Source organism: Primulina eburnea, chromosome 10, assembly GCF_022965805.1.
Source record: "Primulina eburnea isolate SZY01 chromosome 10, ASM2296580v1, whole genome shotgun sequence".
NCBI lineage: Eukaryota > Viridiplantae > Streptophyta > Magnoliopsida > Lamiales > Gesneriaceae > Primulina > Primulina eburnea.
This window is the reverse complement of record NC_133110.1, coordinates 35,909,857-35,937,469: the sequence shown is the minus strand read 5'-3', so window position 1 is coordinate 35,937,469 and position 27,613 is coordinate 35,909,857. Positions and strand designations below refer to the sequence as shown.

The following is a 27,613-nucleotide window of genomic DNA, read 5'->3' as shown; positions in this document are numbered from 1 at the left end:
TTATGTATCCAAACTTAAACATAATATGCTAAATGCCAACTTCTTATGAATACACAATCTCTCCAGTACAATATCTTTGAGCTTGTTACAAAGCTTTTGGAAAGTACCATGCAAACATACTCCGTTGAGAGTTCAGAACCACAACAAATCATATAGTATAAACTGTACCAACCTCTAAAAGAGCAGCATTTGGTATATTCAACTCGACCGGAGGTTCTCGACTGTTCTTGTCGAGAAACACATAAACCATGATCAAGAATTTCTTGACAAAATTTGAGCCCTGGCTTGCTATCAGATGTGATTGTCCCAAGATATAAGCTGTGCCACCCTCCCTTGCATCTATGATGTCTTCAAGTTCCTGTCTCACAGATGCTGGCATTTCAGGGCTTTTTGGAGGCATCGTGAATCGAACTTTCTTTTTCTGGGACGGAGGATGACCACTTCCTGATGGAATATCCAACAGATTCCTCCGAGATTCACTCAAAACAAGATCTCGTGAATTGAAATTTGAGACATTGTCTTTAAACGGGATCAGTGCAATCCCATCCTCCATTGGACTTCCAATATCCATCATCTTTCCCTCAGATGAAGCCAAAGCTTCATAATCATAATTCTCCCTCGTGATAAATTCACCGATCGAGCGGATTATCTGGTTCTCAAAATCATCTGTATCTCGAACGTTATCACAGTATCCATACTGAACTATGCAACGATAGATCTTGTATTCTCTGGGGCCGACCCTGCCTATAAGGTACCTCCTGTTTTCAGAAATGTGGGGTATCGGTGAACTCCTGAGAGAGACGAAAATCAGCACCTGGTGGTAGGCAGGGAGGTTTGTGATGAAGTGGGAAAAAAAAGCAGGGATTCCCAGTTCAATGTCGGAGTATATGAAGCCGATGCCAGGTACCCGGGAAACTCCAAGACCAGGGCTATAATCTGTTAGCCACTCAATAGACACCTTGTTCTCTACGTCAAACTCATATTTCTTTACAGTGCCATAGTGCCAAGAAACCATGACGGTCATGAAAAGAAAAAATAAGATGATCAAACACCATGCGCCACGGAAAAAACCCATCAAACTTGCCACCATGTACATGGCCTCAATAGAACCAAAGAAAAGCAAAAAACACGCTGATATGGACAGGTTCTTCTCCCAATACAATGTGATTACAAGAGACATTAAAAAAGTCGTTACTAGCATCCCGGCAGTAACAGCCAAACCTGCCATAAACAGAATGACATTCCTATCAACTCGACCAATGACACCTTAATGATAGCTGTCAATATAGTTGAGATTTTCTATTTTTAATTAAGGCAGTACGGAACAACGCATCAAAATTTCTGGCTTGCAGATTCATTTCACTGTGGAGTAAAACTAAGTGTTACGCATGGACCGAGTATTTATCATGTGCAAGTGAAAAAAATTTGAAACTGTCAATCTCTTAAACATTACTTGTAAAATGGGATCTTTATAAAAGCATACCTGTTGCTTTTCCAAGCTGTGAGATATCGTGCAATCCAATGGTGATTGCTATGCTCAAAACCATAAAAATCCAGTTCATATCTGGAACATAAACCTGTCCATGTATTTTTTCTGATGTATGGACAACTTTAACTCTAGGAAAACAGTCAAGTGCTTGGCACTGGTTTATGATGGAGAACCCTGCTGTAATGGTTGCTTGGCTTCCTATTGCTGAAGCAAATATCGATAATACTGCAAACGCATGCTGGAGAATCCCTGAGGATGAACGTGTTCAAAAGTAAGATGTGTTTTCACAGTCAAGGCAACCATGATAAAAATAAACATGAAGAAAGGCAAAGCTCACTGTTAGGTATAGATTCACTGAGATGAAAAACGTCATCGGCTCCAAAATGTCTGGAGATGTATGCAGCCTGTCCAGCATAAGTTAGCAAAAGAGCTGGATACACGATGCAGACAAATGTAACCTGCATCAAAGAAAAAAGCTCTTATTTCAACTGTTGCATACTTTCATTTTCTTTAAGCTTTTTAAATTGTTCATTTATTTTCATCAAGGATTTCCATATCATTATTTTAAATTTTCCCGGAATTTTTGCTTAATCTTATACATCTGACATCCCCTGCCAATCTAAAATCATATTTTGCACTGGAACTTTTCTTTACATGTTAATTTTACTACTGATTGCTATTTGTCAAAAATACGATTTGTTTCGTTTTTATGTCAATTGGTTAAAGTTTAAATAGAATGAATGAAGAAAGATTGTTTAGTTTTTGTTTTCCAAGGAAATTGAATTTGGTGGATAGCAGTCTGCGTTTGGCTTGAACAACAGAGGAAATTGCTTCCTATCACTATTCTAAAAATATTTGATACTGTGACCTTCTCGTCGGACTATATAATCATGATTCTACCCTTGTGAAGACTAAGTACATATACCTTGTCGTCCTTACCTTAATAGATCTCTTGGAAAAATGGCCTAAATCTGCAAACATTGCTTCTGATCCTGGAAAATTTATATTAGGAACAAGTCAAAACTTTAAGAATATAACAAGTGCTATCTAACAAACTAACTCGTGCAACGTCAGTAGAAATGCAAAAATGGAAGATGAAAAAATTACAAAAAAGGATCCAGAAAAAAGGATTGATTCTTAAAGACTAGTTTTAAGTACACCAAAGTAGCTGAACAACCTGCAATGCATAAGACTATGCTGCTTAGTAGTTTCCAGTGTTTGATGTTAATTTTCTTGATGAACCTGAGCATGTATATTGGCGATATTGCATGAAGAATTTGACTGTCGCACTGAATAATGTTGTACATGCCAAAGCAACTGATGAACAAAATCCATGTGATGACAACTGGGGCAAATATACGTCCAATTTTGTCGGTCCCATGGTGCTGCAAAGTAAAAAGGCAGACCAAAATGGCACATGCTACAGGCATCGGGACATCTGGAAATATAAATTAAAATCAGAAAGTTGAGTACCGAGTAATAAAGAAGGATCTAGTATTTAAACCATGCACCTTAGATATTTTGAAACCATGCATATAAATAGGTTCTCAAGGCAAATTTTGCTTCGAATCAGTATGTATAATTCATCGTACACAATATAGAGCAGATGAAACTTTATTCTACTTTTCCAGTGACTCAACATCCAACTTTACTCCATAGCCAAACTAATTCGACTAGTCAGTTGGAAAATTAAGGAAACAATGATCTTGTGCTAACTTTAATGCCACCAATTCTACGAGTATATGATTTCTCCACTTTGTAAACTAGACTTTGTCGACTATGAAATTGAAACCTATTGAAATATGATGTTGTTCAGAAAGACAGCTAGTATCATGAGAAAACTAGCAATGCCACTTCAAATAAATAAAGGGAGAGCAAAATCGAGATGTAACTACATTATTCAGATTGGAACTCACATTTCTTCAAGGCCTTCGTCAGGTGATCTTTTGTTTCATCAGAAGATGCAACTGAAAGAAAAAAAGACAATAAACCTGTCAGATATATACAGCAAAGTTTTTTAAATAAACAATACAAATCAAAGTCAAATAGGATGAAAACTCTTACATTTAACTAAAATTTTTGCGAGTGATCGTCCAAGACCTGATGTGGCTGACAGTACTGGATTTTGAAACAATTGAAATAAGTCGTCCCAGTATTTTTGGGGAATCCATAAAATTGACAAAAAAAATTCCGGAACAAGGAAAAGAAATTATTCCAATGACAAAGTGACAAACAAAAGAAATTATTGCAGTGACAAACCAGAAATTGCTGGGGTAAGAACTGCATCACTAATAATCATGCATGCCCCAAGCAAAGCCACAAATAACAGTAAATAATGTGTGCTTTTATGTTTTTCTATAGCTCTTCTAGCTTTGGATTCCAGTTTGATCAGAGATGGATTTTCAGCTTCATTATCATCAATCTTGCTTGATGCTTTATTACATGGTATTAGCCCCACCTTGGCATGTCTACAGAGTAGGGAATATAAAGAAAATGGACCACCTGCAATTACCCATGAAATTTGAGTTCAAGATAGAAAATGGACCACCTGCAATTACCCATGAAATTTGAGTTCAAGATGCAAAATAAATTAGCTGAATAACATGAGCCCGTTGGTGTAATGGGCAAAAGGCAGAGCTCCTTATATTTGTCAAGAAAATGCGCATATGACTTATTTGTTGTACAAATCCATTATAAGGAACATAAAAGCATCCTTTTCTAGACGAAGACAAGGGATCACAGGCTATTTATGTTATATTAGTGTATTTGCCTCTTATACACCCCTAAGGGGTTGATGCAATTCACCATAAATATCACCAAACTCAGGCTATCAAATTTGCTACCTTCTCCATCATCATCAGCTCTCAGTACGATAAAAGCATATTTCATCAAGGGAATGATGGTTAAAGTCCAGAAAATAAATGAGAATAGTTCATGTATCTCATTTTGGGATTGAATGTCCTTTGACTCTATCGATCCAAATACATATAAGGGAGCAGTGCTCAATCGACCATATACCACTCCAAGGCTTTGAAATGCCAAAAGTATTGTATGCTTCCAGGTTTCTTTCTGCACATGTCAATAGTAGACAGAAGTTTGATATTAGTTAACGTTCTAAAACAAAGTAGCAATTTCATCAGGTACATTGTTTAATAAAATATTCTATAAACTTAAGCCGGAGTTCTCATAACCATATGAAAGTGTGTTCAAACAATTTCACAAGGGATAGTGGTCATATCAAAACTCAAACATCAAGGGCCTAGTGGCAGGTGAGACATTATCGGTATTAGACTTACGCCCCGTTTGGTTCGATGGATTAACAGGGATAGACTAATTTATCCAGCCCAATCAAGCGTTTGGTTCATTTTTAAATAAACCAACCTTATCTCTCCTAGGTATGATTAAGTTATATTAGGTAGGTTAAAATAATACCTCCTCACCCCCTAGGATTATTTATCCCACTCTTAATACCTCCTATTTTTCCCATTTTACCCTTCTCCTAAATTCAAACTCACCACCACTTCCCGCCACCACCGCCGCCTCCACGACGCCGCCGGCCGAACACCGACGGACCGCCGCCCGCGGCCGACCACCGACCGACAGGCGACGAACTGCCGACCGCCGGTCGAACACCTGACGACAGCCAATTAGCGACGGTTTGTAAAAAACCGTCGCGAATAGCGACGGTTTGAGACAAACCGTGGCCGATCTAAACAAGATCGGCGACTGTTTTTCAAAAACCGTCGCTATTAGCGACGGTTTTTCGTAATCCGTCGGTAATTCCCGGCAATCGTTTCCGGCCATCTCACCCGCCGACCTTTTCCGGCATACCACTTCCGCCCGGCCGCCGGCCGCCGCCACCACTGTCGCCGTCGCGAAGAGGAAGGGCAATTTCGTCTTTTCATCAATAAATTCAAAATTATCCTACACTTAAAAATCTTACCAAACATAATATTATTTTACACCATATATTACAATCCTACCACAATCATTTTCTATATCATTTACGTACTAATCATTAGTTTATCCTATCCTTCCAACCAAACGCAGCCTTACTGGTTTCCCTATGCTTGCACTTACATACACAGAGGACATTACCATGGGAACTTTCCAAAATTCATGCTTTCACCAAAAGATGGATAAATTATCCTCATCCTTCATATCAAAACTCAAACATCAAGGGCCTAGTGACAGTTGAGACATTATCGGTATTAGAATTCCTGGTTTCCCTATGCTTAGCACTTACATCCACAGAGATGTTACCATGGGAACTTTCAAGAATTCATGCTTTCACCAAAAGATGGATAAGTTATCCTCATCCTTCTCAAGAGTTGTGGTGGGGCGAGGATTTGGAATACTCCTATTCCATATCAATTAGGGGAAAAAGTTTGAAACCTTTTAATGAGGTTGACCCAATAGCAATCTTGTGTTGATAATATTCATGAAATGAAGATGGACGCAAATTAATCATCAGTGGAGCTCGTTTTCCTAGTCCTGTTGCATGGGCTTGGGTTGTGACAATAATGGTAAGGTGATTTCATCTCTTGATAATGTTATTTTACAATTATCGTACACATGTAGTCTGTCATTAGCTATTCCAAAAAATTTAATGTATATCAAAGTCAATAAAGCATGTTTAACAGTTTAATGTGTGTTGTTTTCAACGAAGACATGTACATTATTTTTTTTTTAACCATAGCCAATGATTCTTCAAGCTTTTATCCAATCCCTTCAACAAGAACTATGTGCATCCGTCAATCATGATTGTCTCCATTTTGTGGCAGATCATAACAACACCAGCAGTCTTGAAGATATATATTTTTTTCTCTCTCGATCAACAAAGTATAAGTGTGCACATTGTCAAAAACTCAACAAAACCAAGTCAATGGTCAAGATTTACCATTTTTCCCGATTGCTCAAGTATGAGATGCCCGTCACAAGCCCGTATAAAGGAGGAGTGTTGATGCTATGTCGGAGATAGCCTAGCATTGTAAAAAATTTATCATCGTTGGTGTTAGGCATGTGAGAGCCAACCAACTACTGCGTCACATCTCTTCACATATATATTAGTTCAAACAGATTAACACGAAATGCTAGGTCGTCGCATGCTTCAAGCGACGCACTTCACCTACGCACGGGTGTAGTGTCAAATGAGCTAGGCGCGCTCCAACGGCACCGGTTGCAGTGATAATAGGCAAAGGTTCTCGCACCTTACTGGACGGGGGCGAGTAAAGAAGCTAGTTCAGACTAGGATTAGGAAGAATTAGATTAGACTTTTGGAACATAGGGACATTGATGGGAAAGTCAATAAAGTTAGTGGATATCATGCGAAAAATGCAGGTAAACATAGCTAGCCCTTCAAGAAACAAATTGGAAGGGAAGCAAAACTAAGGAATTAGGAGATGGTTTCAAACTTTTCTATTCAAGAACAAATAAAACTAGAAATGGAAGGGGAATAGTTGTGGATAAAGCCTGTAGGGATGCAGTTGTTGTGGTTAGGAGGTTTGAAGATGGGATTATGTGCATCACTTTAGCCTTAGAACCAGGTATCATTCATATCATTAATGCATACACACCACAAATGGGATTAGACGATGAGACTAAGAAGGAACTTTGGACTCTCAAGAAGATGTACTTAGTAGAATCCCCGTGAGGAAAAGATCTTCTTAGGCGGAGATTTAAACGGCCATGTATTTAAGGATATAGTTGGGTATGAGAGGGTCCATGGAGATCAAGGCTTTGGGATTCAAAATAACACTGGGTATTTCTACTCTAGACTTGCTTTAGCTAGTGATCTTGGGATAGTAAAACAGTTTCTATAAGAAGAGGGAGAGTAATAAGTAATATTTAGGAGTGGATATAATATAAGCCAAAATGATTACTTTATTGTAAGGAGACGAGACCTTGGTAGTTGTAAAAATAGTAAGATCATACTAGGAGAATGCTTGACGACCCAACATAGGCTATTAATCTTAAATCTTTGCCTTAAGAGTAAAAGCAGAGTAAACAAAAGTCAGATTAGGCCAAGAATCAAATGGTGGACTACGAAGGGAGATGTATGCCAGACTCTTAAGAATAAGATTTTAGATAGTCAATTAGTCCTCGAAGGATGTGAGGATGTAAGCTGTAAGGATAAGACCGATACCTCTGAATTATTTGTAACTCATGGCTAACCACATAAGGACTAAGGCGAGAGAAGTACATGGAGGCTAAAGAGAAGGGACAACACGGACAAGGAGACATGGTGGAACAATGAGGTGCAACAAGCCATTAGGGAAAATAAAATAAGGTTCAAGAACCGACAATAAGCTAGACCGAGAATCGTATGAGCTGTATAAACTAGCCAAGAGACTCACTAGTAGAGCAATACGAGATGCTAAGAAAAGAGCTTACAATGATTTCTATTATAAGCTAAGTACAAATGAAGGAGAAAAAGAAATTTTTAAGATAGCAAAAGCCAGAGATCGAAACACTAAAGACTTGAGCCATTTCAGGTGTATCAAGCATGAAGATGGTCGAGTTTTAATGCAAGATAAAGTTATGCTAGATAGGTTGAGGAATTACATTAAGAACTTACTCAATGGGACAAGTACGGAGGAGTTAAGTGTAGGTAGACGTGAGATGCAAGAAGTAAGACATCTAGTGTTCCATCGTAAAGCTAGTGTTAAGGAAGTAACAGAGACACTGAAGAAGATGAAATCGAGGAAGACAGTTGGACCGGATGAGATACCAAGTGAGGTATGGAAGTGTCAAGGGGAAGTTGGGATTCCAATCACTGACTAGACTCTTTAATATGAATCCAGATACTAAGAAAATGCCAGAATATTGGAAACATAATATTGTGGTCCAAATTTATAAGAATAAAGGATATATACAGGACTGCTCAAACTATAGATGGATTTAGATTATGAGTCATACAATGAAGCTATGAGAACAAGTGATCGAACGAAGAATTAGGAGTATCACACTATTGTATCAAGAGAACCAATATGATTTAATGCCAGGTAGATCTACAATGGAAGCTATTTTCTTGATCAGACAATGATAGAGAAATATAGAGAACAACATAAGAGTCTGTATATGGTATTTATCGATTTAAAGAAAGCCTATGATAGAGTGCCTAGAAAATTAATCTGGTAGGTACTTAAAAGGAAGCATGTACCTCAATGCTACATTGAAGTCATTAAAAATATGTACGAAGGTGGCACTAGTGTTAGGTCTGTTGAAGGGATTTCATGTGAATTTCCTGTGGCAGTAGGACTTCATCACTGATCGGATTTAAGCCTTTACTTCTTTGCTTTGGTTATGGATGAGCTGACGGACATATTCATGATGAGATACCTTGTTGTATTCTTGATAGATGAAACTAAAGAAGGTGTTAGAAGCTCTTGAGAGCAAAGATTTTAGAATTAGTCGCTCAAAAACGGAATATTTAGCTTGTAAATTTGATCCTGAATCTAGACGAATAAATAGCCTAATTGAGATTGAAAGGTCGATAAGTCCTAAAATGTGAAGCTTTTCGCTATTTAAGATCTATTATTCAAAAGACTGAGAACATTAGAGAGGATATAGACCATATGATTAAAGCAGGGTGAATGAATTGGAGGATGACATCAGGAGTCCTATGCGACAGAAGGATGCTTGAGAGATTGAAAAGAAAATGCTATAAGATTATTGTTCGACCAACCATGCTTTATGGCTTGAAGTGTTGAGCTACTACAGGACTATATATGCATAAGATGGCGGTAGCAGAGATACTTATGTTAAGATGGATGTGTGACAAAACGCGCAAGGATAAAATTAAGAATGAATGATTATGAACTATTCAAGTGTAGTTCTCATAGAGAATAAGATTAGGTAGACACGTCTAACATGGTTTAGGTTATGTGAATAAGAGACAGACCAAACACAGCTCCAATCCGACATATCTTAAATTGACAGGTTAATGAAAGGAGTAGAAGAATGAAAGGAGTAGAAGAAGTGACAGACCATTGAAAACTTGGATAAAGTTGGTTGACGAGGATATCTTAGATCATGGTTTCAGAGATGATATGTGTAAAAATCGTTTAGTTTGGAGAACCTGCAGCTAGCGGTAATGTGCTACGATGATGATGATGAGTTCGTGGATGATCATAGATAAAAACGTATTAGATAATAAACATATAGTCATGTTAGACTAGATCTTGAAATTTTGAGTCTTTAGCCTTTACAACATGAGCAAAGTCTAAATTTCTAAGCCTCACCTACATCAAATACTAAGTTTTGACATTTCACAATAAATTCACATTAATAATTCGAACTTTTGGTACCAACCCCTAATAATAGTTACTTTTTCTTGGAAAAACAATCTGCTTCACTCAAACATACTACAATTTCACTATAAAAAATCCAGTGGAAAGTATCGAATAGCCATGATTTAGGCCTCAAACTAGGGGAAGCTTCAACCTACTCGATTTTCAAAAAATTTAAATTTTTTTCTCCAAGAATCAAATCATTCACATTTCACATAAAACCGAGTATTTTACCCAGTAGAACACGCATTTAATCAAAGAAAGGCCGTATTTACCTCAATTGAACCAAAAATCGATGAATAAAAGGAACTGGGCATCATGAAAACCGATTATTACCTTCCATACAAAACTAACACCGCGACCATAGATCAGATAAATAAATGCACTCTCACAAAAAGGCCTAATGATTCCATCATAAGAAATAGATTCAACAAAAATCCCATTCATTCAAGAACCGAACCAAAATTTAAACATAAAAGCGATTTCAACTTACTGCCTGAGTATTCTTCATGTATAGCAGTCAATCACACAGTTGGCCACGATTTTACACACCATTCTAGATTTATTTGAACCCAAGATTGGATTTTTTATTTACAAGCTAAAAAGAAGAGAAATTTAAACAAGACAAGTAAATACCATAAAAAGCATAGGAATCGTCAAACCCAGAAAAGAAGTTCGTTCAACTTACCTTAAATCCATGAGAAACGTGCACAGGACTCACCACTGCACCATCCATTGCTCAAATCATCCAACAACAAAAAAAAAAAGAAAAAAATAGTTTGATCCCAAAAATACCCAAGAAGACTGTGGAGAGAGGGAGAGGATTTCTAGAAGATTTAGTTCATAAATCAGAGTGTAAATGGGACAAAACTGTAGCCTTCAGGCATCCTAGGAATTTCAGACGAACCAAACTTTATTATTACATAGCTTTTTAGACAAATGTCGCATCGATACATACTAGTCTTAAACTCACATGCAAAAGGACTTGTAGGGGAGGCGCAAGAAAGTTGAAATGATCGAGCCTCAATTGTTTATTAGTCTCGATAATGGACGGCGGCGGTAGCTCCATGTTATAGTTTCTTTAATTTCTAAGATCGAATAAATGAACTTATCTCGTTCTATGAGACGATAAATGATTACATGTCATTGTTTTATATTTTGTTAGATTACGTTCGATTAGACGATAAACTATCACATGTCATATTTTTATATTATGTTCGGTTCAAATTCTATAAATAATTAAAGTCGTATATAATTTTTTAGTCTACGTATGTCGATTCATAATCTCGATATTATATACATATTTTATTATCTCGTCATATAAATTAAACATTGTTGTTTTCATAAAATAAAATAAGATATAAAATTAAAATCTCACTAATAGTATAAATTAATATAAAGTATATTATTTTATGCTTGATTCAACTATTATCCAGTGGCATGAAGACCTTATTAACATAATTGAAATGGTATAATAAATATGAGATTGTCACTATCCAAGATTTATGTTGAGATTCAGAGCATGTGGTCGCGACAAGGGATGCGACACTTGGAGTTCCGTTTCAAATGGACAACTTTATAAAAAAAAAATATTTAAGATTTTTTAACCTACATTTAAATTTTTAGTCAATTTTGGATTATCAAATTAAGATGTCAGTTTCCATTGAATTACTACGAGTTGATGTAATCTAATGATATTGACATGCGGAGAAAATTACTCCAAATATAGTTTAAATTGAGCCTTAAAACTAGGTACCAACTAAGAACGTGAGAATTCAAGTTAATATGTGGAGATGGGTTGATGAGATGCTAGCATAAGGGTAGTACCCTCGTACCATATCTAAGGGTTTAATTTTGATTTGGACATGTGGGGTCTACATAAATTTATGGACCCCACATGTCCAAATCAATTTTGGGCCCTTGGATCTAGCATTAGGGTACTACCCTTATGCTAGCATGAAATAATCCGTGGAGATGATAATCGTAATGGTTTCGGTTAAGTATATTTTTCAATTAACTATATTCAATTATTTTTCAAACTTAAATATGAAGAAAAAATTACGCTGGGATCCGGTCCTTGGATTCATATTAACCAAATAACAATTTGTTTGATATATAGAATTTAAAAAAATTAATATGGGAAAAAAATTCAAAGTTTCGATAAAAACACTCAGGACCATTAAAGTATTTTGTTTCCAATTTGCAAGAAATTGTGAAACTTTTGTTTAAACAAAAACAACCGAGGAAGAGACAAAAATAGAAAGCCGCTGTTAAATAAAATCAAATCAAAGCACGTGTCTACGTAATATAATTAACTATTAAAATAAATAATTAATAACAAACATTTGAATAAGTTGTAAACCAAGATGGTATAATAAAAAAAAAGTTATGATAATTAAACTAATTAAATAAAGGAAAAATGGGAAGTTATGAAAGTTTTAAAAAGGAGCAAACTTACAAATACAGTGTATAATAAAGTTTTTCATCTTTTTCATATTTAAGATTTTCAATTAAAAATACCAAATATGGTTTTTCATAAGGTCCTCTTGCTATATTAGATAGTAGGAGATTATAACTTTGTGAATAAATAATAATGTTCGAAATTTAATATTAGAATTTCAATTGAATTATTAAATTAGGCTTAGGGCTTGTATGGAGATGTATGATAGGAAAAAAAAAATTTAGGAAGTTTTCAAACAAACAAAATATATTTAGGAATTAAAAAGTTAAGAATTCGACTTTGATTGTAAATCATCATAATCATAAAACAAAACAAGTGTCGAGTTACCATGTACCTAGTTCTATTGGAGGTTATGAAGACGACGGAAGTCCTTGTCGGAGGAGACCCTCCGGGGCCGGACATTCGTTCTTTATCGATAGGATTCCCATTATTTTTAAAGCAAGCATTAAAAAACTCAAAATCAAAAGAATACAACATGATCCATTGATTATATCTTTAATATCCACTCATTCACGACCTCTACATAGAACAAAATTATGAACCTATTGTATGTTAATGCCAAAATATTTATAAAAATTCTTAAACCACAGATGCACAATCTGCCAACTACAGCTCATGTGTTTCTTCCTCTAATTCTCAAAACTTTTGTGTATGCCAGTTTTCAAGGCATTTTATTTTGAATCTGTCGATGGATGTGTATTAGGTACTCAACATACGATGGCATGCTGCCTATCTTGTCTTCTACCATGTAAGAGAAGAACGCCATTCCTGTAAAGAGAGTGAATCTGAGTATATAAAGAATTTTATGGACAGAGAAATTGATATAATTATCTAAAACTGAAATAAGTTTGTGTTGAAAAGAATTCTGAATCAGATAACTGGCAAAATGGCTTAGTCTGCTGGATCAAAATCCTTATCCAATATCCTATTTTTCTCCAGTTCTTCAAACGTTTTGTGAAGTGCAATTCAATAGATTAAAATGCATATTGTTATTAGATTGCCATTTTGAATGTTGAATAATCGCTAGGAAAAAACTCAGCAAAGAAGCATTCTACATGAAGGTCCATAGTTTTCTGATGTCCCACCATATATTTCTCCCACAGTAAACAAGTATCACATGTTTGTACTTTCATCATCAAGTAAACTTCATTTTACATCATGTCTCCTCCCTTTATTTTGTAAAGTTTTACTTAGGGGTGTTGTGCAAGTATAAAACTTGAACTGTCACTAACCTGATGGATCACCTTTTCTGCACAATCTCAAGCTGCAGGGATAGGAAAAAGAAAAATAAGGTAAAAAGGTGCAAGATAACACTCTGACGTGTCACAGAAACCAAATTACTCACTGCATTGGGACAAACTACAGCTTAAGAAATAATCTTACCGCAGATACGAGCATCGCTGACCCCTTATTTCATTTATTATGGCATTCACCTTCTTTGACAATGGATTGTCTTGCTGCTGCATTACAAACTGGAAGGGAAAGCGCAAGGACTTGACTTTGCTAATTTGTATCGGAAAACAGTGAACTAATACATATAATGTTATTGATGTATTCTTCATTTTCGGTAAATGTTTAACATAAGAAATAGGTCGGAAACATGATGGGTAGTAGAAAAATGGGTGTAATAGTACCCATCAGCAAATAATTCCACATTGAAGGATCAAAGATCAAACATGTGTGCTTTGGGACATTGCCGCGACCTTATCTTTGAAATGCAGAAATCTCAATGCTAGAAATTTTGGAATCCCAATTGACCAAAATGCATGCTTCCAAATTGCAATGACAAAATCCTAAGAGTTTTAGCAATATCATGCACGGTAAAATGAGATTGTTTCCAGGAATCACAAGTGAAAAAATACCTGATTGGAAATTTCTGCGACTGCCGAAATGCCGAACAATTTTTGTATAACATTTGGCTGAACTGAGTCACCGGCATAAATTAAACACTCTTCACCATTCTCAAGAAGATACACTCCCTCGACAGTAATATTTTCACTAGAAAGAGGAATAGGAGTAGGAATAATGGAATCATCTGACTCCTGACAATTTGGCATCAAGAAATGAAACCAAGGGGACATGGCATAACCAATAATGACTCGTAAGTTGAACTTCTTACCTTCTCATCAAGGTCATGAATGGCTATCATTCTAGGGTACACCAACGGGATCACCAAAGGAGTAGGTAAAGGGGAAACATAATTAATCCAAAATGACTTATCATCAATTCTTCCATCAGAGCGTAATCCACTGCTTTTAAGCAAAGCTGAAAAAGACAGAAAGCAAACACATTTAAAATTAAAGCAGTATTGAAAGATCAAGGAATCGGATAAAGGAAATCGAACAACAAAATATAAATCAAATGCACTATAAGGTACGTTCTCTTTTACCCACAGTATGAAATATAAAACTAATCAATAAACTCTCGTTCATATTCTATTTTCTGAAATCACAGTAGTGTATGTCAATATGCATAGAGGTCAAATATCACTATTAGTGGTGTCATTTGAAAAAAAAATATTTAATTTCTCTTGCTCTCAACCAGAAAAATTAATCGACCTGTGTTATGTGGTGCGGGATACATTTAAGAAGCATTTAAACTGTTTGTCCTAAAAGTTTGAACTCATGAAAAGTGGCACAACAAAAGTTCTATTTTTTAACACACCACTGCATTATGTAAACCGAAGACCGAGGAGTATATGCTTAGAATTAATATCCAAGGCATACAAATGCAAATTAGCCGAGCAGTGGAGAAACAAAGACCATCAAAGGCCATTTGAAAAAATATATTGGGTTTTTGCGTACCATGGTTTTAAAAAATATTTTACCAGAACAATAAGATATTTGTTTTGATTATTGCAAAACTAATTTGTGTGTTGTTAATATGTTTAATTGAACATGTAGTTTGTTATACCCACATTAAGAAGCATAAAAGAGTTGTTTCTACCAGAAGCGGAAAAATAATTTCTTTCAGCTTATAGAAGTTGGCTTAGACTTAACCAGAAGCAGGACAGAGATTCTCGGATGGAAGCAGATCAAAACTCTTTCAGCTGGAGCAGAAGAGAAGTGTTGACTAGCAGAACAATCAACCAGTTGAGACAAATCCATCACAAACAATATGGCACAAAAGAATATCTGGAAGTGTTTTTAACGACCAGTTTTCTTCATCTTATTTCTAAATACTTCTCGGAACAGCTATATACACACATTATTTTAGAAGAAGCAAGAACAGAGAGACCAAGCCAAGAGCACTAAAAGCAAACCAGATAGGTTGAAAGGATTTATTATCAGAAGATCAATACAACCAGAATGAGAGTGGCAACAGGATTGAGATAAGCTCACGAAGTCAATATCCCTCCACTTTGATGATGTCTTATATCTCATATGGTACCCTAGGTCTTAAATTTGGGACGAAACCTAGAGTTTGAGATTCAATTGTAGTAAACCTCTGCCACAACTTCAAAAAAAAAATCCCTCCACTTCAAAATAAGTTTACAAAACCTCTTCAGGCCTTAGTGATGATTCGCTTTGAAGAGACAATAATGCACATTAGAGCAATGAGCTTTCTTAAATATTGAGTGAGGTCTTAGCATGTAGACTCTAAACAACATTTAAAGCTGTTAAGTGACTAACAGAAAAACTATTCTGCGCTTGGTTGACATTGTAAAGCTATTCAGTACTTATTTGACATTGGGTAAAATTTTCAAATAGATTCCATCAATAAGGAGAGTAAAAGAGATGCAGAAGTATTTAATCTTCTATATTGTATTACGTTTCGCATATTTTGTCCTTTCCCGCATACAACTATTTACTCATTCGGTGAAGAATATCAAATATGTTTTAATCCTTCCACTTAAATGGTTTCCCCTCCAACTGTTTATCAACCAAAGTCTATTGTACTACTTTGGTTTCGATATAACATTACACGTGCCCCAGGTTCCAAAATAGCAACACATGTTAAAAACCATTTGCGCCACAAGCTCGAGCTAGTGATAGATGTTACGTTAATAATTTCATTCTTTGACAAAAGTGGTAACATTGAAGCATAATTGAAAAACATTCAGCAAACAGCTTCAGGATATGAAACATTTGTAACCCAATAAGAAAATTCGGAAGCTTTGCCTTTTTATATGTGCTGGTAACATGAAACATACCAAGAATATAGAGAGGCAACAGTTTAAGTGCTTCAGGTAAGATAAGCTGTCCAGCAGAAGATACTGTAGAGCAGAACTTTCGATATGAGTATAAAATGTTGACACAAACATTTGTTGCTTGATCTCTGACTTGTGTTAAAGGAGCTGAAGGAATTTCATTTGCCGCTGCCAGATGAGAAAATCAGAGCAGCAGAGTCAGAATTCCGTTAACCTTCAATACACAGAACGTCAAATTGAAGTGATTGAATGAAATGCATCAACACAGTTGAGAAGGACCAGGAGTAATAAAGGAACTAGCAGGCCTATCATCATTATTATTCCAGATTCAAACATGTAATAGAGAACAATAGCGTCCATTATTCTCGAGAAAACAAAGACAGATTAACTGAATCAAGCACAAAAGATTCATCCTGACACATCACCTTGCTTCAATATACAAGAAAATTGAGCGTCCATGTCTGCAGAACGGAACAGATTACTCAGGATACTGGTGCGAGGCAAAGACAAGGTTGAAACTCGGATCCTTCTTTGGCCATATATCGATGTGTAAAGAAGAGCAGACTAGCCATCACAACATGTTAATGATCAGTTACCATTACAAGAAAGGAGAATAAAACTCATTATAAGAAATCTTTTTTCTATAAAATATAAAAATATAAAAAAATCAGTAAAACCTGATTCTCCAGCTACAGGGAATTATTACAGAAGAAAATTTATACCTGAAATGCACACTCTGAGCCTTCCTGCAATTTGTCGTCATGTTTTAGTGTCACCATTATTGCTTTGTCACAGTCGATCTGCAAAAAATTCAAAGAAAAAGAACTTGTCCTGCATCAACATAGGCTATTCCAAAGTTGAAACCAAAGGATGAAAGGTTAGAACAAAAAGGTTGCCAAACCAGTGATCAAACAGCAACAGAATTCTAATTTCCAAGCTAAAAAGGACAGACAAGCCTACTTGTCGCATTTTAGTTATTTATTTCTTTGTTTGTTTAATATGAGAACAATGAGCCTTACATGTTGCATTTATCAAATAATTCACACAAATACGTTCCACATTTTGAATTAGTAAACAAATCTTATTATGCTGGGCATGCTGTCACAGATGTTAAACAAGGGATCATGCCATTTTAACATAAAATGTTCAGTGATCAGTTCGATAGACAATGAATACATCAAACACTGCCTACAATAACTTTATTCGTAACATCTTGAGACACATTAATCAATACCAGGATCATTACTTCAAATATATTTCGAGATGGGAAAAGAGAGACATACAGCAGGTAGATCAACATCTGTTGGTATGCGCTTACAGAAATTACCAGAATATTCTTGAACTTGAATACCCTAGACATAAAATATTTTTTCCCTTGTCAACCATCCATCATTTAGCTACTCAACATTATTTGTGATACTTTCCATAAATAACAAGCTTAGAAACCCCAAACTAATAGATAATCACCTGGCTGCATCTAACACGCATCACAGCCTCAAAGCCTTGTGGCCTTGTGACATTCCATCGAAGATCATTGTAAAGCTTAGCCGGATCAGAAAGAGCTGAGAAAGGATAATAATAGTACACCTGGGGACAAATTTACAGTTCAAAATAAATCTGAAATTTAAAGGGACAAGCCTATTTTATTCAACTCAGGTACATAATATTTTTATTAAAGTATTAAAAATTCATGGACATGTACAGCATTAACGGTACAGATACAGGATCGGTAGCTCATGTTATCATAAATTACCTGTCCTCCCGTAGTTCTTGGAAAAACTGAAAGAGAAGTGATATCAACATATGTTTGTGTAGTAATGAACAAGTCAACAGAGACCTGAAATTGTTCAGAAACTATAAATAATAACAGACATTAAATTGAACCGAAACCAAATCATGGCAGAGATTAGATTTAGTAAAAATCATGGATTGCTGGGATAAAAACGTTCAAATGTCACCTGGTACTCTGCAAATTCAATGGCCATGGTTTTCAGACTTTTGTCTGCTGGTTGGAGTAATTTGTGAGCCTGCTGAATCCAATCATCATTTAAATTAATAGAACAATTGATATCTAGATGTAACAAACTATGAGACAATAGACCCAAGGTATTAAAATTTGCTAGACGATAGTTGTGCTGCGTGCAGTGTGCACCACCAATGCCTAGCTCCTAGGCCTCCTAGGCTGATCCTAGAAGCCTCTAGGCAGCTTCCACGGTATCAACATAATAAGATGAAATTTGGTGTGTCAAGGCAAGCCAACAAATCACATTTCTTAATGGACTTTGGTTTAGGACCTATAAAAAATATTTATTTTTCATTTTTTAATTGGACTTCTAAATTTAAATTAAAACACAAAAAACTTTTTTTTAAAAAAATTTGGGCAATTTTTTCGGGCGTCGAGGCCGACTAGCACTTTTTCGGTGCAGTCGGCCGACGCCTATAACCGTCTTAATCAAAATTTAAGAAAACTGTACAGAGTACAGACCACATACAAGCTCGAAGAATCAAGTCGTTATATAGTTTATACACCAGAGACCTCCAAACTAGAGCACAAATAACCATTCAAAAGACACACTGACAATGAAACTGAAGTCAAGCACATCTAACTACAGGGAACATTTTATCTATAGCTATTCGATGAATGAACATCATCTACTCTAGTTCTAATATCTATATTCATTATCAGTCAAATAATGGCAAATATCAAGTCTCATAATACCAAAGAGCCCCTAAGCCAAATGGCAATACTTGTTATCTGAAGTATCCTAATAAACTATGTAAATAAAACTATTTAGTTTTTTTGAAACCAGAATAACAGATGAACGATTCAGAAAAGTGGGAGGACAAAACGAGGTTTATATGATTACCATTTAAAAGTCAAAGATTAAAAGAAATAAAAATCATCAGCATATGACATCATTCTTAGACAGCAAATTTTAACCATGGCGTCCATTTAAAATAGAATGTCAGAAAGCCCCATGATAGCACTAACAAAGCACTTTCTTATAGCTAACATCTTTGTATTTGAACTTGTTTGTAAAAACTAATTATATGGCATACTGAGTGGCTGTGCTCAAGTTTTCTAGTAATGTAAGTGAAAGTGACTGAAAATAGCACAATATCATTACATTCAGACTCAATGGCATAACTACAATATCAGCTACCATGTTAGGAGGCTAGGATCAAATGATGGAAGGGGAACAAAATCCCTAAAAATAGAGATTATCAAAATTCAAAACAACGGTATCATCCTAAAAATTATACATTATTTCATCCCTATAAAGAAAAGGCGGGCTGTAAAACAAACGCCAGCAAGTATTTACCACTGAACAAATACAACATTCACATGATACAAACATGGGGAGAGAGAAAAATTTACACATAATCATTACCTTTTCTCCTGCTGATACATTAGTTCTGCCCTCAGCTTCTCTAGTCGAAAGAGATCCAATGCCAATTGACGGCAAGACTGAGAATCAAATTATGAAATACGTCAGAGAGTGAATTATTCCATCAAAATAAGAGTCACAAGTAACAAACACACAGCTGACAGCACACAAGAACAGCCTAAATCAAAAGGACTATATTCGAAGATAAAAGGTTACCAAGAACAAAGATAAAACATTGTTTTCGTTACTAGACTATGACTAAACATGAAAATCAGAACGTTTTGTGGAAGACACAATAGTTTGGCATCATATGGTATTCGGCTTAAAGGAGATGCATGCATGCATATAATTTGTTACGGCATATTTGTAGCTTGCCTGATTGGAAAACAAGAAGTTTGCCGCCAGTGCTCTTCATCGCCAGGAAGGCAGCCTAAAGGGAAAAAAAAATGGAATAAACATATAAATTTTACATACTCAGGTCATTTATCAATTGCTGAAAGCCAAGCACAAGGCCATAAGTAAATTTAATGAAACCATATTTTTTTAAAAAGTAATGAAACCGTGTTTCAATTAGCTTCTAATAGATTTCCCATGAGAGAGATGCTTTTCCAGAAGTTAGTCCCTCATATTCCATAACCTGCCTATTTTTATAACCCATCCCAACAATTCTATTGGCTAACAAAATAAAAATGGGATGAATTTGCTCTCGATTACCCTAAGTTTGCGAATATGATGCACTTTATTATGTCCGCAATAAAATTCAATTCAGTGACTGAATGATTCAGCAAGGAACTGTCAACAATATATCTAATATATTTAAAGATGCAAGGGTCCTTGCCTTTATTGCAGCACCAAAAGCTGAATCTGCAGTTCTATTGTTCTGAAACATAGTAGGAAGGCTCTCCAGCAATATCTCTAAATGTTGACGGCACTGCATTCACCAATATATATTAAATCATTTCTATCTTTTTAACAATAGCAAAAGCATAAGTACCCTTGTCATGACTCTCTCATATCTGCGAAATTGACTCTCCCATATCCATTAAATTTCACAAGCGCAATACAAAGCAAGCTAAGATGCGTAAATCACAAAGACGACACAATAAATGGAATGCAAAATAATGATAAATGACATAACCGGTTCAAATTTTTCCACGTATGAAACCTACAGTTGAATAAAAAAATTATCGAACCTCGGAAAGTGGAACAACAACATCGCTGTGGAGAGGAGTATAGACATCTTGCACATCAGGAACTATAAGCATTAATGGCTGCAATAAAACACAAGAAAAATATCAGGGAAGCGCTTATTGCAGCAATTATCCTGCCCAAGGGATAATTCGTAAGGTGATTAACACAATATGCCTGGGATCCTGGGTATCAAAAGCAATTAAAGACGAGGGAAAATATTTGATATGTACACATTCTATGAACAAGGCAGAAGTGCAGACATTGTATCACTGACAAGACATATGCTCAATCTAAAAAAGAATGCCGATAACTCTACGGCCAACCTGCTGCAAAGCACGTTTCAGGTTGTAAAAGTGGATGGTCGAGTCAAACGTAGCAATGCCCACCATTGTTCTTGGACCCTCCTGAAAAGGCAAGACTATCATCATCAAACTAGCAGAGCTTTCTCTCTCACTCAGCCATGTCAAAAAACAACAAACCCCATTCCATTTGTGTTCAGCGTGCACTGTTTTCAAAAGGTCAGTTTCAAGAAAATATTCGATACCAAAACAGCTTTAATGGGAAAAATAATGGGACAAATAGTCTGTATCTTGATGTACAGTTCTCAAATAAAGTTTTATCGCATAAATAAACCGAGCATGGACTCACTGGAAGATCAGCTATAACTTGGTTGATAGCACTGCACGCTGCCGCAGTGGCACCAGTTTGTATGGCATTCATGGAAACATCAATAAGGAAGAAAAATACTGCAGGCATAGGATCTCGGACCTGAAATTTTAAGTGAACAAACATGAGGATCACAGGAACATGCAGCTTGCTTAACATCTAGACCATGAACCAAGAAGTAAAACTCAGAAAGTCTATCGAGGTTAGGCAATTTTTGGAATGACAGTTGATAAAAATATCAAGTCCTTCTGAAGGATAAAGGACTTTTACGGACACTTCTGTCAGATTATTTCTTGAGAACAAACATTATTTAAATGTTTTTGAGATATAAAAAATATTGAGACGACATATATTTTTGCGACCTTGCTGAAATTTTACTCAAAATGGCTTTCTATCTGAACTACTGATAACAGCTAATCAATCACAAGAAGCCACCAGAAAGGTTGGTTCTCTCTGTCAGAAGTTGTTTCTTGAACCTAATACATGCCTCATAGCAGCTCAACTGTCTGATCCAATCCATATCAGCTACACAGATCCCCATTTTCCACAATGTCAAGTCCTAAAGGGTATTAACAGAGTTCTTTCTTTCACCTAAGAATCTCAACTTGATTAAAAGTTCTACCCTCACTATTCTAGCATCATTAACTTTCATCCCCAGTCAAATCCCCATTCAGATCCAAATCTAGTTCCGATGCTTTACTAACCATGTATTCTTTAGAAGCAACAAAATCAACAGTTCCTCTGCATAGCTCAGGCCTTTCATCTGCATCTCTGCGCCGCCCATCAGGACCTAAGTTGCAGTGATAGTCACGCGGAGTTTCATCCGTAAAACCTGCAATAGTAAAGGTTAAAGCGTGAAACCAAAAGTAACATAACATCAGATGTTTTTGAGGGCCAGCAGCTGAAAATGTAGCAATGACGGCATAAACATAGGACTCAAATGACATTAACCGAAAAAAACTTCACACAATGCCATACGAAGAAGTAATCAGCGAGAATATATTTTTAAGGAACTGAGGATTTGGATTTTACAAAGCTGGACCCACGTGTGCTCCCCAAAACTAACAAAGGCTTCACAAAGACATCAATTCAATGAAGTAATATAATATACCTACCCAGTAAAATGAGAACCCACCAACGACAACAAGTAGATTACAAGAAAAAGATTTTCTTACCACAGAAGTTACAAATGAAACGTTTGCCTTGATCAATAAACTTCATAAAAGGATTAATGTATCCTTTGCAACGAGAACATCGAACTGGACCATTTTCCCCAAAATCAACCACCTGCAGAATATGTGAAATAACACATATAAAGACACTAACAAGTTTATGCTGTTATCTTAAAGAGATGTCAAATCTGTCAAACCAATCAATTAACACTAAAGCAATCAACTTCGAAACAGTAATAGATCCAAGTTTAACAGTCGTTGGGTTCAACTGTTCAAGTAGGCAATATAACCCACCCAGCTGAAAAAGTTCATTCTTAAGATTATACTAGATCAGAGCTAAGATTATTATGCTTCTCAAATTTCAGGTTGACGTGAGGTTAACAGAAGAGCTAAGCAAAAACAAGCCACCAGTATAAAAAATAGGGCTATCTAAACAGGCAAGCATCCTGATTCTTACCCGCCATTTCTTTATTTTTTTTTAAAAAACAGACATCAATTAGTTGGTTGATACAGAAATTATTTAAAATTATCTTATGAAGAGTGTCTACAAACTTCATAATTTCATTTGTATGCCAAATTAGCATAGTTATCTAGAATCCCTAAATTATTCTTTGTGATGAAATACTTGAGAACTTAAGCAAGGTATCTTCATAATTTGCCATCAGAACAGAACAAAACATAACAAACAATAATGTTTCACATTACTTGGATGGCCTCCTCAGATGGATGTGGAAGAGCTAAAGGCTGGACCAATAAAGCCAACTGCATCGCAGAAGTTGACAAAAGATCCACAGTGCATGGAATCTAATAAATAAAACAGAGTACCTTCAGTTAGTGACAACTGCATACTTACAGACAAAATAACAACTAAATGCCCCAAAATAAACCAATAAAAACTGAAAATGATAATAAGGAAGGCACTAATTGCTAAAGCCTTTATTTTTCTAAATAAACAAAACTAGGTTTTTAACCTGATTTATTGTACACCTCATGTAGCGTGGACTGCAGTTCCCAGTGTCCTTGACTATATAATCACTTGTTGCAGGCTTTACAGAAAAAAAAAACCAAATAATCAGGGGAAAAAAGTAAACTCGCAACCTCATCTTACAGTTAGATCAGATCATATCAACTTGCACTATAGTACTAGAGAGAAATTATAGCAAACCCTAAAAGATTCGATAGGAAAAACCATGAACAAAAACCACACAAATAAATTAGTTCTTCTATTTTCTGGAACATGGCTTATTACCGGAGGAGGGTTTGCCTGATTACCCTGACGGGTCTCATGCAGAATTACAGCAGAACTTGAAGTTAGCCGGGGAATTTGATTGGGATTAATTTTTGATTGCGCTGTTTGATTCAGGGCCATAGATTGATTTGGGAGTGGTGGTGGGCCTGGTGGCATTCCAAACATCTGTGGTTGTTGCATATGTCCAGAAACTAGGGGAGGTGGAGCCACCTATAAATCAACACAAAATTCAACGCGTAACTGAAAATAATCTGTTCATGTATAGAATTTTGCAAAACTAAGCTATAATGCATCATCAATAAACAGCCATACAATATGGAAAAATGCTTTGATGAACTAGTATTCATTTTCACCATCAGGCCTAATGCTTTGAGCAAGTGTAATCAGGGTCCATGACACCGAAGATGAGAAAAAATAATTCCTTGAATAATTTTTTGATGAAAAGGAGACGAGCAACACTTTACTCTTGAGAACTATACTGACATGTATGACAGACATGTATGCCAGTGTCAGTCACTTCAAGCAATATAAAATTATTGGTATCGATGGTCAAGGAAAAATGAGATAGAAAGTAAACACATATGCAAGTATACTTTTAATAGATCAAATCCTATGAAAGATATCTGACAAAAAAAATCATATAATAACTAATAAGCCCGATTAAAAAAAGAAGAATATATGGAAAAAAACTATGAAAGGTACTGATTAAACTCTATAAGCCAAAAGCTATTAAACAATGGTTTTTCCTGCAAGGAAATCACCTAGAAAAAGATTAATCAACTACCTTCAATCACTCTCATCTTTAAAAAGGGTAAGGGATTCTAGTGCAGTCAATAGTTCATTCAGTTCCCAAGCTAGGGAGAAACAGTGATGGGTTGTACCCTACAGTATTACACAAAGATACTGGTCCAACTAGTTACACGTAGAACTGTGTCAAGGTTGAACAAAAATCACCATGACTCTTCATGATGCCTCAAATAGTTGAATGCTTAAACACACCCTAAAACATATAATTTCTTTGTCATCCAAATACTAGTCGAGTGACGGAAGAATAAAGAAGGAGAAATCTTTTAAGAGGCTCGCTAATTGAATTTCAAATTGGAACTCCCCTTCTTTGACATGTGCTACTCTGAGATGGAAGAAAATTTACTCAAACTAGTTTTTTTATTATTATTATTCCATCTACTCCGAAGGCGTGATATCGAAATTTACCCAAAATATTCTCTAATACAAAGCAATTGCACACAAATTTATATTTTCTTCTTATTCTTTATTTAATCCTTTTTTCTCCTATCACCTAGGGACTGGAAGTTCATTTGTTAGTTCGATGAATGTTGTACCCAACTTTAATTTCCTAGCATATGATGTATGTGGATTGCTCAAATTGTGGATTGCTCATCCACTGTAATTGTAACAATCTTTATTAATTAATAAAATATAAATAGTTTCTGATAAAAAAAAATCCTTTTTTTCTCCCTAAGGTGGCAGAAGTTTACTGTCACTTCAGATGACTTTTACTTTCGGTCTCAATAATATTTATTTGGTTCTCTTTCATTTTGATTATGTCCCCTGTTTGTTATTCATCATCCATTCAACACCAGATATATCGCCAAACAAATCATTTGTTTAGGCCAAATAACCCATACATGTCTAAGAATGACGTTAGGCAAGGAGGTTGCGACCACAAAAAACACAAATTGGTCACCGCTTTGCTTTCATCTCATACTAATACACATTTATCAGCCATAGAAATTCTCTTTAATTAACTTCTAACGAGTCTTAAAGCAGGTATAGTAAACAAGTTTGCAAGTAGCAGCACAGCTAGTGAAACCATGGCATCAAAACTGACCTGCTGTGGTTGTGGTGGCCATGTCTGCATTCCATAAGGAGAACCTGAAGATTGAAGCATTCCTTGAGGGGCTGAAAATGGCAAAGAACCTGAAGGAGGAATCATGCTTTGTGGTGGAGCTGAAAATGGTGGTGCTGGTTGCCCGATGGCAGATGATGCACCAGAAGGTCGTGCACCAAAGCTGGGACGCATTTGAAGAGTCTGCGAAGATGGCCCAGAAGACAGCATTGTCGGTGGCTGTGGAGGTCCAACTAACGGCCTTGGCATACTACTGATGGCAGGAGGGAGCCGAGGTCCATCTTGACTCGGCACTGGTGTAAATGAAGGTGATCCATTACTGGCTGGGCCAGAAGTAACCATGTGGGGTGGAAAGGCCGGGCGTGAAGTTAGGGGGGAAGAAGGGAAAGGTCCTGGGAGAGGGCCAAACCCAGAAGGTGCAGAAGTAGCTGGTCCACCAATAGAAGATGGTGATGCCCCAGGTGGGGGAGGTCTTGATGTAAAGAAAGCAGGCTGTGTTACAGCTGGTGGTTCAGTAGATCTAGCAGAAACCAAAGATGGAGAGAATGTAGTTTGAGCAGGACCAGAGGGAGGAGCCTGGCCACCTGAAAACACGCCAGGCGGGGGAGGGCCTGGCCTGCTTCCACTAAATCTTGGGGGTTGTTGGCCAAATGGTGTAGCATTTGGAGGTCTATAGGCACTACCACCAAAATTCCCCGATTGCTGTTGATTGGATTGATTTATTTGTAAATTCTCCATGTTATTTGCGAGTGCATTAGAGTTATAATTTGGGGGGAAATTCCCCTGCCTAGGCCCCCCTGGAGTTGCCATTGAGAGTTGATCAGGAATCTATAACAATCTTTAAGGAGAAAAAAACTGAATCTTTAACAAAACCACCGTTTGTACATCCCAACCCAATCCAATCTACAAACACCAAAACAAAGAAACAAACAAATGAATCAATAAAAGAATCGAGAAGCAAAATTTTAACAATTTCACATAAATCAGAAAATGAATCATTAACGAAACACAAAACCTGTTCCGGTGACCCAAATCCCGGTCCGTTGTGAGAAGAACTGATCAGTCTCCAGCCACACTTCGATCTGACAAAAAAAATGAAAAGAAAAAGAAAATGGTTGCATTAACAGATTGAACTCCACGATCCGAACAAAAAAGACATCAAGAAATTCGCCAAGATTTCGAGCTTAACAACTGGAAAATATAATTGGGATACCTAAATTTGCGCTTCAAAATCGTCGGACCTTTGCAGTTTGGGGAGAAGGGTTTTAGAATTTATCAATTATGAATATTTATGGATCGCAGTAGAGAGGGCAAGTGTGGAAAGAGAGGGGCAAGACGTTGGTTGAATTCTGCATGATCTCCAAACAAAATTCACGTAATTGCGTTGAAAATTCTTTTTTCTGAAAATTTCAAATAACCAATTAAATATAATTTTATTTATAATATTAGAATATGTAACATTAAAATATAGAAATTATATAATATCATAACCCATATAGCCTTATTTTTTTAAATCTTATTTCTGAAACTGAATATTGGTGTCATTTGTATCTAAGTAGGTCTAACGTGACTTTATCTGTGAGACGGGTCAATCTTATCGATATTCATAATAAAAAGTAATAATCTTAGTATAAAAAATAATATTTTTTCATGGACGACGCAAATAAAAAATATGTTTCATAAAATAT

General features: G+C 36.1%; 2 protein-coding genes across 7 annotated transcripts; both read right to left on the bottom strand.

The window, feature by feature from the left end:
* On the bottom strand, positions 1 to 10,804 carry LOC140803389 (potassium transporter 2-like). Of its 4 annotated transcripts, none has more exons than XM_073159253.1 (10): positions 10,469 to 10,803; positions 4,333 to 4,558; positions 3,749 to 3,991; positions 3,554 to 3,607; positions 3,406 to 3,456; positions 2,667 to 2,927; positions 2,429 to 2,481; positions 1,827 to 1,947; positions 1,484 to 1,738; positions 1 to 1,221 (listed from the first exon to the last, which is right to left on the bottom strand). In XM_073159253.1, exons 1-10 carry the CDS (start codon positions 10,514 to 10,516, stop codon positions 149 to 151), a joined length of 2,385 nt encoding a protein of 794 aa, XP_073015354.1. In that variant the 5' UTR covers positions 10,517 to 10,803; the 3' UTR covers positions 1 to 148. The 4 variants fall into 4 exon arrangements, with proteins under 4 accessions (XP_073015354.1, XP_073015355.1, XP_073015357.1 ...); XM_073159254.1 differs by lacking the exon at positions 10,469 to 10,803 and adding an exon at positions 10,274 to 10,412; XM_073159256.1 differs by lacking the exon at positions 10,469 to 10,803 and adding an exon at positions 6,390 to 6,408.
* Positions 10,805 to 12,701: 1,897 nt separating this feature from the next.
* On the bottom strand, positions 12,702 to 27,297 carry LOC140803387 (protein transport protein SEC24 C-like). 3 transcript variants are annotated; one of them, XM_073159251.1, is made up of 26 exons: positions 27,139 to 27,297; positions 26,936 to 27,007; positions 25,908 to 26,828; positions 24,059 to 24,268; positions 23,781 to 23,855; positions 23,515 to 23,613; positions 22,813 to 22,924; positions 22,342 to 22,469; positions 21,620 to 21,739; positions 21,295 to 21,375; positions 20,974 to 21,051; positions 20,619 to 20,711; positions 20,156 to 20,210; positions 19,784 to 19,860; positions 18,350 to 18,421; positions 18,145 to 18,228; positions 17,859 to 17,978; positions 17,675 to 17,743; positions 17,114 to 17,191; positions 16,817 to 16,955; positions 16,395 to 16,559; positions 14,361 to 14,506; positions 14,104 to 14,283; positions 13,625 to 13,713; positions 13,474 to 13,505; positions 12,702 to 13,009 (listed from the first exon to the last, which is right to left on the bottom strand). In XM_073159251.1, the coding sequence occupies exons 3-26, from the start codon at positions 26,733 to 26,735 to the stop codon at positions 12,903 to 12,905; spliced, it is 3,237 nt and encodes a 1,078-aa protein (XP_073015352.1). In that variant the 5' UTR covers positions 26,736 to 26,828; positions 26,936 to 27,007; positions 27,139 to 27,297; the 3' UTR covers positions 12,702 to 12,902. The 3 variants fall into 3 exon arrangements, with proteins under 3 accessions (XP_073015352.1, XP_073015351.1, XP_073015353.1); XM_073159250.1 differs by having other exon boundaries at positions 26,941 to 27,007; XM_073159252.1 differs by having other exon boundaries at positions 18,350 to 18,418; positions 26,941 to 27,007.
* Positions 27,298 to 27,613: the final 316 nt, after the last annotated feature.